Source organism: Lepidochelys kempii, chromosome 9, assembly GCF_965140285.1.
Source record: "Lepidochelys kempii isolate rLepKem1 chromosome 9, rLepKem1.hap1, whole genome shotgun sequence".
In the NCBI taxonomy this organism is placed as follows: Eukaryota; Metazoa; Chordata; order Testudines; family Cheloniidae; genus Lepidochelys; species Lepidochelys kempii.
Window position 1 is genome coordinate 58,761,473 of NC_136388.1, and position 12,400 is coordinate 58,773,872.

The 12,400-nt window shown below is 51.2% G+C and overlaps 1 protein-coding gene across 4 annotated transcripts in view; it reads right to left on the minus strand.

Annotated features, from left to right (window-relative positions):
- The window catches only part of DGKK (diacylglycerol kinase kappa), a 158,601-nt gene that overhangs the window by 57,897 nt on the left and 88,304 nt on the right, over nucleotides 1–12,400 (minus strand). For all 4 annotated transcript variants that reach the window (XM_073360585.2, XM_073360586.2, XM_073360584.2 and 1 more), the window contains exons 3-5: nucleotides 9,397–9,507; nucleotides 4,861–4,941; nucleotides 2,383–2,487 (exon numbers count right to left, since the gene is read on the minus strand). In XM_073360585.2, the coding sequence (XP_073216686.1) occupies nucleotides 2,383–2,487; nucleotides 4,861–4,941; nucleotides 9,397–9,507 (297 nt within the window). The remainder of the gene's footprint in view (nucleotides 1–2,382; nucleotides 2,488–4,860; nucleotides 4,942–9,396; nucleotides 9,508–12,400) is intronic.

Genomic DNA, 12,400 nt, shown 5'->3' on the forward strand with positions numbered 1-12,400 from the left:
CGCACGCTCCTTAACCCACTGCAGCTCCCATGGGTCCTAGGTGCTGCCTGAGGTGGGACCCACCCTCTGGTGTGCCCGAGATTGCTCACTACATTGTTACTGATTGGCTGCGCTCTCACTGTCCAGAGAGGAGATCGCTGTGACCCAACCAAATCCACAGCAGCTTCTCTGGAACAGCAGTGTTTGCACAGAGCTCTGTGTGGTCAGGGAGGGCCTGGTATGTTCGGTGGCTAAAGCACGGGACTTGGGACTCCTGGCCTCTAGTCTCAGCTCTGGGAGGCAGCATGGTCAGCTCTGCTGGCTGGTGTGTTCCATATGGGAGCCAAATCTCCATCCATTCCTATGCCTGCCCCCCACCCACCCCACCCCAGTCTTCACCCACCTCTGCAGTGGGAGGAGCAAGTACCGGATGCCTGCAGCTGGGGAGTGAATGTGGGGCATTACTGCCCCTCGCCCCAGGGCATCGCCATAAAGCCTAAGCACAGCCTAGCCAATGTGCACAGGCTGAACGGCACTCAGTGAATGAGGCAGGGCTAGCAGTGAGTGTCGTGGGACCTCGGCAGGCAGGCTGGACAGCAGGCAGCACATAAGGCAGGGGGGTCAGGGAATAAGGCAGGGACTAGTGCATACCCCCCTCATTCTGCACCACTTGGGCAGGCACAAGGTGGGGTCTGCCAATGGCTTGGTGAGGCTGAAGAGCACTATTCCCAGCAGCCTCACTCTCTGGGCACTTTCCATCTGGCTCAACATGTGAGGCCAGGAGTCTTGTGGAAACCCACTTGTGAGCATGTTGCTAAAGACTGCAGCGCAATGCGTACACACAAGGGGGAAGCAGTCAAGTTACACAAGCAAACTTAACATTGGCATTTCCTGACCCCTGGCAGCCTTAGCATTCTCTCCAAGTAGTTCCTCGTCTGGCAGCACTGGCTGCTCAGCTGGCTCTGTCCTATATGCTGCACTCATTAGCCCAGATCCTCAAAGGTCAATGCGAGTTAGGCACCTGAATACCTTTGAGGAGTTGGGCCATTATCACCAGTGGGTACTGAAGCTATAATAAGAATATAACTTTTTAAGAGAGAATTCAATGGCATTTGGGAGCCTAATTGCCTCTGGCTCCTCTGAAGCTCCCAGTCTTCTCGTCCCAATTTGAAAACCCCAAGTCACAGGGATAATGAATGAGTAGCTGGCAGAAGTCGGGGGAGCAACTGGCGAGGGTTCATGCCATGGCTGTGCTAATGGCAACAAGGCAGGGTGGAAGGACATGCACATGTGTGATTGTTTAAGCCCCGAGCAAACCAAATACAATACTGTGAGGCTGGTGGGTGAGAGTTACATTCAAGGACCCTGAAAACCGAAACCTGCCACATGAGCAGTTCTGCTGGGACGTTTATGCCTGGAAAACTGGTTCCTTAGAGGTGCCACCACTATGCACTTATGGCTTTGTTCAAGTCAGATCTCATGTTCTCTAGCCCTGTTAGCCCAGCACTCACTCTACACGCAGTTCTGCTAGGATAACAAATCCTGTGCTACCGTTCCCCTTCCACCCAGCATCTGCTCCCTCACTGACCAATCCCACCGAGCCATTTCATAGCCTCTGTCCCAGCAAATGTCAGGAGCTTCCTGTAATGAAATGAATGAGCTCTACTGAACACACTAAACAGTTACACCGGATCGGACGTCAGCTCAGTGGGTTTATCCTCATAAATTAGTAAAACACCAGAAAGTCTCCAAAGAAAAGGGGGACAAATTGGTTTGGCCAGTCATTAATTAATACCTAAGGAGCCAGTTCCTCAACTGGCGTAAACAGACAGCTCCACTGATTTTAACAGAGCTGCACCAATTGACACCAGGTGAGGGTCTGGTCAACTGTGACGTCAAAGAGAGAAAATCTGCTCCTGCACTGCCTGTTCAGGGAAAGCGACCATTCCAAAGACACACAATACAACTGACAGCATTTCACCATCAGAGAGGATTTAAGCTCTTTGGGACAGAGACTGTCTTTTTGTCCTCTGTTTGTATCGCGCCTAGTGCTTTGGGGTCCTGATCCATGACTGGGGCTCCTGGGTGCTACTGTATTACACCTAGTAAATAATAATAGTAAAAGGCAGAGTTCACATCCAACTGTTCTCTCTCTCACACACACACACACACACACACAGTGTTCACAAGGTCACAGCTAGCTACCCCACTGATGCACAGCATGACTAGCACTGTAAACCCTGTATCTCATGACACTCTTCCTATGAATAGGGAGAATGCCATCCCTTAGATGAATATTGCTATGATCTCTCTGTTTCCCTGTGTCCAGGACAGTTTTACTAACACTCCCTGTCATGGGCCTACCACCTGGGGACTCCCAACCAGCGTGTGTGCCTCTCTTACCTCATTGATTTCCCACTTCTGCACGGATTTCAAGGCACTGATCCAGTCTTCCATCTCCTTCCGGTTCTCGGCACACAGGATGAGTTTTCGGAATGGTGTGATCACCTACAGAAGAAAACTGCCCTGCTAAGCCAGCTGCAAAGAGAACGGAGGCTGCTGGGCAGCCCACAGCTAGTGCAGAGGAGGAAATCCAGACTGATCATAGATTGCGCTGTTGGAATGGTTACAACATGCAGAGGCGAGCGTGCTGCCCCCACTCACACCATGCAGGGCTACCGAAGGCGCTCGGGAGATCAGAGTTTCTCTACTCATTCCAGGCGGCAAGAAGCACGATGCCCACACTCTATTCCAGGGGGGCACTCAAGCCAAGCTCCACGTTCTCCCCGCCCCCAATTCCTAGGGAATCAGAAGGTAGCAGCCCCCCACAAGAGGCTGGTCCAGCCCTCCTCAGCTAACACAGTCCCAGTCCCAGCCTGGAGTTTTGTGCCCAACTGGAGACAATTACATGTATGTTACTGGCCAGCTAAAGGGGGCTCTGGGGCCCAATCCTATTCCCACTGAAGTCAGCAACAAAGCTCTCATTGACTTCAGTGGGTACAGGACTGGGTCCTTGGTGTGCACACTAGAGCAGAAGCAATGGGTAAATTCCCTTCCCATGCAACTCTGTTGACTCCTGCGGAGTTACAGCAAGGGTGAGCATGGCCAGTGGTCCGAAGCGGGCCTGCAACAGCCTCCGCTGGAGCTGTGTGTACTGGGGACTGGTCCAGGAGCTGCTAAAGGGAAAAGGGTGGGAGGGCAGGCCTTGAAGCCCAGCAAAGGCCTCTGTGGAGACCAGAGTGAGTGCACTTGTCATGGGAAGCTCAGGGCTACTCCAGCAGCAGTCCCTGTATATGAAATTCACCCTTGTGCAGAGGGGCAGCCCACAGCTTTAGCACCACACACATCGTACCAAAGTCCATAGGGCTGGATTTCCCCCAAAACACAGCACTAATGGAGCACTAGCTGTCTGGAGGCTCACAACTACTTTGGTTCCTGCCTCTCCTAGGAGGAGGCACTGTTGAACATCCGCTATAGAAAAGTACAGTAACTCCTCACTTAACATTGTAGTTATGTTCCTGAAAAATGCAACTTTAAGAGAAACAATGTTAAGTAATCCAATTTCCCCACAAGAATTAATGTAAATAGGGGGGTTAGGTTCCAGGGAAATTTTTTTTCACCAGAAAAAAGGCTATTTTATATATATATATATATATATATATATACACACACACACACAGAGTATAAGTTTTAAACAAACAATTTAATACTGTACACAGCAATGATGATTGTGAAGCTTGGTTGAGGTGATGAAGTCAGAGGGTGGAAGAGGGTGGGATAGTTCCCTGGGAATGCCTTACTGCTAAATGATGAACTAGAACAGCTGAGCCCTCAAGGGTTAACACTTTGTTGTTAATGTAGCCTCACACTCTACAAGGCAGCACAAATGGAGGGAGGGGAGACAGCATGGCAGACAGAGACAGAGACACACACCCTGTGTGTGTGAGAGAGAGATGCGCATTTCCCCTTTAAGTAGGTTGACTCCACTCTAAGTACATTGCCTTTTTAAGTAGATCAGCAAGTTGAGACAGCAGCTGCTGCCAGCAAGCTCCCTCTGTCCTGAGCCCTGTTGTGTCCTTCCCTCCCCCCCACTCTATGGAAATGGGGTAAGTGAGGGGCAGGAGCAGGGGGACACTGTGACATTAGACCCCTGCTTCCTCCTCGGCCCCGCCACACACACAGCCAGCAGGAGGCTCCCGGGAGCAGCTCCAAGGCAGAGGGGCAGGAGCAGCACACGGCAGTTGGGGGAGGGACAGCTGAACTGCCGGCAATTGATAACCTGCTGGGCGGCTGCCGCACAGGGAACTTAGGGGAGCAGGGAGCTGATGTGGGGCTGCCGGTCCACCCTGGTTCCAAGCCCCCACTAGCTTGCTCCAACGGACTGCTCTTCCTGCAAGCAGTGGACAAAACAGGCGGCTGCCAAACCATATTATAAGGGAGCATTGCACAACTTTAAACGAGCATGTTCCCTAATTGATCAGCAACATAACAAAACAACATTAACCGGGATGACTTTAAGTGAGGAGTTCCTGTAATTAATTTATTGTATCAGGAATTAAATGACCACATGCTGCAGGATAACTTTGCCCATCCTCCACTACCTGGAGATGATCCCTCCTATGGGACCCCCATGCTCGGGAGTACCCAGAGCATACCCCTTAAGTACAGTCTGACACTTGGTTTTGTGGGGGCGAGGGGGAAAGGCCTGTTGTGAAGGGCAGCAGCCCTTCTCGGCTCCCTCCCCCATCCTTGACACACAAGGATAACCACAGGCAGATTGTGATGCAAAGCCCACTGAAGCCAAGGCGAGTATTTCCACTGACTTCAATGGGTGCTGGACCAGGACTGCTGCAGTGCAATGTGTGAAGTACTGTCCCTTACCGTGAAGCTGTTGTTAATGTTCTTGGTGCTGGTCTCTGCCACGCTGGCGTCGGACAGGTCCACTTCATCGAAAATCAATGACTGGGGAGGCATGAGGGAAAGGGTGATATAGCAGAGACACCAGCAATGAGACAGCCTCAGCCTTCAGCCCAGTAACTGAACCCATGGAGCCTAGCTCTGCCCAGGCAGTGGAGGGAGATCCTGAGACCCATAGGCTAGGGAGACTTGCTTCACCTTAGCACCTTGGGCACTGATGGAGGGAGAAGGGCTCGCCTGATGATCCATGGGACCCCCAAAGCAGCCAGAAGAGCAGGCTCAGGCTGCAAGGCTGTCCCTGCCTTTGCTCCCACTGCCAGAGGGGGAGATCTGGGTGGGTGGCAATCTGTCCTGCTGCCAAAAAGGGGGTAGGGTTGGATCATGAGGGACTAGTGTTCACAGGCTGCAGGATGCTCCAAGGGGCCACTTGTTCTGCTTCTGCTCAAGCTGCAGGAGGGCCAGACCCAGGCCTGGTGAAAGTGGGATCACACTGGCCTACACCTGGCCTGCATTTGGGCTGTGGAGTCTATGTAAGGGAAAGTTCTACCCGGGCAGGCCAGTACAGTGGACCACATTTCTAAGAGTGGCCGGCCAGTGGCAGTGCCTTGAAACCTAGCCACCCTGATGGGGGCATCTGGGTATCTACAGAACTGGGCACCCAAAACAACTGGCCATTGTGGACCATATAGCCTGCTTGGGCTCAGCCAGCACAACTCCACAAAGCGAGCCACTCTGTGTCAGAGCACAGCTCAGGGAATATTAATTAACTATTAGGTTACGGTGACCTGGTGGACACAATTTCCTTGACCTTCCATGTAAGGGTGAGGACCCACATGAGACTCTGTGAAGGAACATAAGTAGCCCATGGGAACGGCTTACAATGGATTCAAACCTGGTCAAAGCAATTGGAACCAGGGAGTCCAGTGAATGGATATTCCTCAAGATGGCAGAGGCTCCTGGAGTGACCTACAGGGGATGGGACAGGGACAGATTCCCTAAGCTTTTATTCGCCATCTGGAGAAGCAGGTTGGCATGAGGGGATGCCATCCATCAATGACAATAAACTGGTCTCATCAGTAAGATCCAGATGATGATAAAGCTCACCCTTCCTTGGGGCTGTTGGTCTCTAGATCACAGAGTAAGGGGCAGCAGAATAAGGATGACAGACTTCACAAAAGCAGACTAAAACTCAGAGAAGTGATAGGTGAGGTCCCATGGGAAGAAAATTTAAGGGGAAAGGGAGTTCAGGAGAGCTGGCAGTTTCTCAGAGAGACATTATTAAAAGTGCAACAGCAAACTATCCTGGTGCAAAGGAAAGATAGGAAGAATAATAAGAGGCCAATACGGTCAGAGGCCATCAGGAGCTCTTTAGTGACACGAACATAAAAAAGGAATCCTACAAAAAGTGTAAGCATGGACAAATTGCTAAAGATGAGTACAAGAGAATAGGGCAAGCTTGTAGGGACAAAATCAGAAAGGCTAAGGCACAAAATGAGTTACACCTAGCAAGGGACATAAAAGGCAATAAGAAGAGGTTCTTTAAATATATCAGGAGCAAGAGAAAGACAGAGAAAAGTGCAGGTCCTCTATTTAGCAATGAAGGGGACCTAATAACTCAAGAAAGCTGAGGTGTTTAATGCCTATTTTGCTTCAGTCATCACTAAAAAGGTTGATTGTGACCAGAGACTTAACACAATTAATATTAGCAAGGAAGAAGAAACACAAGCCAAAATATGTTACAGAAAATTTAGCTAAGTTGGATGTATTCAAATAAGCAGGGCCTGATTAAATTCATCCTAGGGTGCTTAAGGAATTAGCTGAGGCAATTTCAGAACCATTAGCAATTATCTTTGAAAACTCCTGGAGGACAGGTGAGGTCTCAAAGGACTGGAGAAGAGCAAATATAGAACCTGTCTTTAAAAAGAGGAACAAAGAGGACCCAGGGAATTATAGACCAGTCAGCCTAACTTTGATAGCAGGAAAGATACTAGAACAAATGATTAAACAATCAGTTTGTAAGCACCAGGAGGATAATAGGGTTATAAGGAATAGCCACCATGGATTTGTCAAGAACAAATCATGCCAAACCAACCTAATTTTCTTTCTTGTTTTCAGTAAGGCTTTTGACACAGTCCCACAATATTCTCATTAGCAAACGAGGGAAATGTGATTTAGCTGAAATTACAAAAAGGTGGGAGCAAGATTGGTTGAGAGACCATACTCAAATGGCAGTTATCAGCGGTTCGCTGTCACACTGGGAGGGTGTATCTAGTTGGGTTCCATAAGGGTCTGTACTGGGTCTGGTACTATTCAATATTTTCACTAATATGTTGGATAACAGAGCAGAGGGTATGCTTATAAGATTTGCAGATGACACCAAGATGGGAGGGGTTGCAAGCACCTTGGAGAACAGGATTAGAATTCAGAACTACCTTGGCAAATGGGAGAATTGGTCTGAAATCATCAGGATGAAACTGAATAAAGACAAGTGCAAAGTACTACACATATGAAAGAATAAAAATAAAATGCACAACTACAAATGGGGAACACTATCTAGGTGGCAATACTGGTGAAAAGAATCTGGGGATTAGAATGGATCACAAATTGAATATGAGTCAACAATGTGGTGCAGTTGCAGAAAAAGGCTAATATCATTCTGGGGTGCATTATTGTTGTCTGAAGGACACGGGAGGGAACTGTCCCACTCCTGTGTGGGGGAGGGATAGCTCAGTGGTTTGAGCACTGGCCTGCTAAACCCAGGGTTGTGAGTTCAATCCTTGAGGGGGCCATTTAGGGATCTGGGGCAAAAATTGGGGATTGGTCCTGCTTTGAGCAGGGGGTTGGACTAGATGACCTCCTCAGGTCCCTTCCAACCCTGATATTCTATGATTCACTCTACTCGGCGCTGGAGAACTGCATCCAGTTCTGGGTGCCACACTTTAAGAAAGATGTGGACAAATCGGGGAGGGGAGCAACAAAAAATGATAAGTTTTCAAAACCTGCCCTCTGAGGAAAGCCTGGGCATGTTCAGTCTTGAGAACAGAAGACTGAAGTGGGGACTGATCCCAGTGTTCAGATACATTCAGGGCTGTTCTAAAGAGGATGGTGATCCATTATTCTTCACATTCACTGAAGGTAGGACAAGAAGTAATCAATTTAATCTCCAGCAAGGGAGATTTAGATTAGATATTAGGAAAAGATTTCTAACTCCAAAGACATTTAAGATCTGGAACAGGCATCCAAGGGAAGTTGTGGTCCCCGTCATTGGAGGTTTTTAAGACCAGGTTGGACAAACACCTGTCAGGGCTGGTCTAGATTACAGGGTGCTGCCTCAGCACCTGATGCTCTCTCGAGGTCCCTCCCAGCACTATGATTTACAACAGGCCAATCTGGGCGTCAATAACATTCCCTAGCAGAGAGAAAGGGCCAAGTCAGTCACCATCCAGACTCGCAGAGGACATGCTGGGAGGCCTCTTGCTGAAGATATTTAGGGTGGGCTTCTCAAATACCCAGATCCTCAAAGGTATTGAAGTGCCTAAGTCCTATGGAAATCCATGAGGAACTGGGCCTTCCCATCAGCCTAACTCTGCTCTCATTGACTCAACTGGGATCAAAGTTAGGGCTTGTGAAACTCCCCCTCCTTACAAGCAAGACTGAGCAAAGTCCTGGAGGACACACTACAGGGAATGCTCCTTCCCCTCTCTGAATCCTCTGTCTTTCGGAGCCATCTTCTCTGTCCAGGGGAGACCCCTCCTGGGCACTAGAGAGGTCAGGAAATCACTGCTTGCTTGGTGCGCTGCACGCTCCTCTCCAATGGGTTGGTGAGTGATTGCCTGTTCCTGAGATGGGACCCAGCATTCCTGGCAGGGGCTGGCTGCCTTGCGGGGCTCTGCCAATGGGGACTGCATTCTGGCAATGTGTAGTAATAACTCAGAGTGCTGGGGTCTGAAGACAGAGTGAACCAATTAACAAGCCAGCTGTCCGTTTCAGGAGCTGGCTCACTCAGGTGCGTATACCTGTGTGCGCGCGCATGCCGGGGGAGGGAAATACCTGAGGTCAGTGGTTTATTAGCTCAGACAGGGTTGCCCTGATTGGGTAGTCAGGGTAGCACTAGCTCCCAAGGGTGGGGGAGAAGAGATCCCCCAGATTAGGCTGCTGCTCATCCCAGATAAATGGGGTAGACCCAGATCCAATGCCGTGTGGACAAAGGGAGGGCAAAGGGGAAGGCCAAGCCCCAGCAGCCTGTGGGCGGATGAGAGACCGAATGCGTGACAGGCCCCTCTGTGCCCCATCCCCATCCGTTGGGGGCAAATCTGCTGCCGCACTGGCTAGACAGCTTTAGCTCAAGCTGTAGCAGCTCATGCTTAGAGCTCCTCAAGTCTTCTGCTGAATCCCCGGGGCATGAGCCATGGCAGCCATCACACTGGCGATGCCCTGGGGCTTAAGGGAGCCTCCTCCCAAAGCTTCCCCAATGCCCAGGGGCTGCTGGGTTTATCCTACCTTGGAGTCCTTGGCATAATACAGTGTCCGGCCCCGCAGCTTAAAGTATCGCCTCTTCCACCTCTGGAAGGAGCTCGTCTGCTTCAGTAACAGCCCCTCCTTCACGCTCTTCTGCAAAGAGTCACAGGAACCCAATGAGCCTTCGCACCCCAACCCACAGCTGGCCAAAGGAACCCAAGGCCTTAACCCCTTGCATGCCAGGGCCTGGGCCATGTACAGACTGTTCCAAGGCAGAGCCTGGCACGAGCCAGCAAACCCATGAGATGCAGCCATGAAAGCACAGGGTATAGCAGGGAGAAGGGGTAACATACTAAAGAGGGCAGTGATCTGTCAGTTCATGCCCACATACGGAGCATGGCGTAACTCAGTGTAGCACAATCAAGGTCACTGGGTTTACACCCATTTCCACCAGCTGAGGATCTGGCCCATTTAATGACCTGGGATCTTAAAGAGACAGCACATTTCAGACACTTTCAAACCCAACCTGAGCCAAGTGCATGGGCTCAGGAGGGGGGCACCTTCCTGAGACAGAGAATGTATGTGTGTGGCCCCTTGGTTTTGGCATGGAGGAGGCCAGTGCAGGGAGTATGGGTCTGGCAAAGTGGAGGACCACACAGGAAGATTTTTCAACCCTCCATCTTTGATGCAAACCACTTTCAGTAACAGAAAATGCACTTTGGATACAGCAGGGAGAGGCCGGGTGGGAGGGCAGGTGGTCCCACATACAGAGGATGCTTGAATTATGTGTGTTTTTAAATGCATTGGGACATTAAGGATTCAGTTAGTTAACTGTGCCATTCATGCCAGGATAAACAACCATGCAGACAAAAGCAGAGACACCCCAGGCACTCTGTGGCTGAGACCCACTTTGCAGACCCACTTGTCAATCACTGATTTACAGATTCCAAGGCCAGAAGGGCCCATTGTGATCATCCAGTTGGACCCCCCCTGTACCACACAGGCCAGAGAACTGCCCCACAATGATTCCTGGAGCAGAGCTTTTAGACCAATTTCCAGTCAGGATTGAAAACTTGTCAGCCAGAGCGAATCCCCCATGACCCTCAGTAAATTGTTCCAATCTCAGCGTTAAAGATCACCCTCCCCTGAGAATAAGACCAATGTTAAGGTTTTCCATTTCCCCAGGGAGGGACTCATTTCTTTCACACACTCCCTGAGCTTTCAGTCTGTCTGTTAGATTTGCATGACTAAACCCATTGAGCCCAGTTCCCATCTTCCTCCCTCCAGGGTAAAGCAGGAATAAAGCCGGGAAGACAATGGGATGACACGGGTGTCAAAAAAGAGACAATCAGGACCCTCTTTTTTCTGCTCCATGCTTGGCCTGGCAGCATGCAAAGCCCAGAGGCAAACTGGGCCAACATGCTACATACTCTGTTAGCCCGCTTTGCTGGTATGGTCCTGGGTCTGGTCCTGAGTCAGGAAAGCCCATGCTAAGCCCACACTTAAATGCTTTCCTGGAAATGAATGGACTCAAGCATGTGCTTAAGGGCTTTCCTGAATCAGGACCTCTGTACTTACACAAGGCTAACGGAGTCCAACACACATCTGGATTGGAATGGGTAGAATCCAAGCCCCATAATGACACGAGACTAGTGTGGAGCAGTGCAGACTGTGATACAGATAGGGTTGCCAGGAGTCCAGTTTTCGACCGGAATGCCCGGTTGAAAAGGGATCTTGGGGGCTCCGGTCAGCACTGCCAACTGAACCGTTAAAAGTCCAGTTGGCGGCGCAGTGGGGGCCCATGGCTGCCTGCCTGCCCTAGCGTCGCACGGCTCCTGGAAGCAGCTGACAGGTCCTTGCAACTCCAAGGCACATGGGCAGCCATGGGAGCACACTGCCCCCACCCCGAGTGCCGGCTCTGCAGCTCCCATTGGCTGGGAACCACAACCAATGGGAGCTGCGGGGGTGGAGCCTGCGGGCACTAGGGCAGCACTGTGCAGCCCTCCTGGCCGCCCATGTGCCTAGGGGCTGCAGAGACCTGGCAGTTGCTTCCTGGGAGCCTCGTAAGTGCTGCCGGGACCCTGCACCCCTCCCACCCCAGCCCCATGCCCTGATCCTGAGCCCCCTCCTCTGCTCTGCTCTACCCCCTGCTCTGGCCTGGAGTCCCCTCCCACACCCAAACTCCCTCCCGGACCTCACACCCTGCACCCCAATCCCCTGCCCCAGCCCTGAGCCCCTCCCACACCACTAACCCCTCATCCTCGCCCCACACCCAAGCCCACATCCCCAGCCAGAGTCCTCATTCCCCCTCCTCCACCCCAAGCTCCTGCCCCAGCCTGGTGAGAGTGGGAGAGAGCAAGAGACAGAGGGAGGGGGGTGGAGCGAGCGGGGGCAGGGCCTTGGCGAAGGGGTGGGATGGTGTGGGGGGAAGAGGTGTTCGGTTTTGTGCTATTAGAAAGTTGGCAACCCTACATACAGAACAGACCCCACAGAGCCCCTTAGAGAGGCAGGATGGCCCAGTGCTTAGGGCACTAGCCTGGGACCCAGGAGACTTGGATTAAATTCCCTGCTCTGCCACAGCCTCCATGTGTGACCTGTGACCGTGCACAGGTCTCTCTGGGCCTAGTTCCAGCTGTGCAGTGGGGAGAGTGGCCCTGCTCTGCCTCACACAATGGAGATGGAGAGGCACTGGTAAGGGGGGCCAGATAATACCAGAGCTAGAGACCCACTATGGGAGAATACTAGGCTTGCTGCCATTTTCTGCAGCCCAAAGAAAACCACCTTTTTCCCTCTGAAAGCACAAAGGCTTTGTGAAATGAAGGCACCTACTTGCTGCAAGTCACTTCATAAGCCCATTTACTCCTCAGAGACAAAAAGGCAACCAATGTCCACAATGCAGAGGGGGCTGGTCTGACAGTAAAACACAAGAATCAAGCCTCCAATCTATTAACTAGTCAGACCTACCCACTTTGTATCTGCCCTAGATACCAAAATCTTCCATTGTTGTTTGTAGTGCTGTTGGAGCTGTGCTGGTCCCAGGCTATCA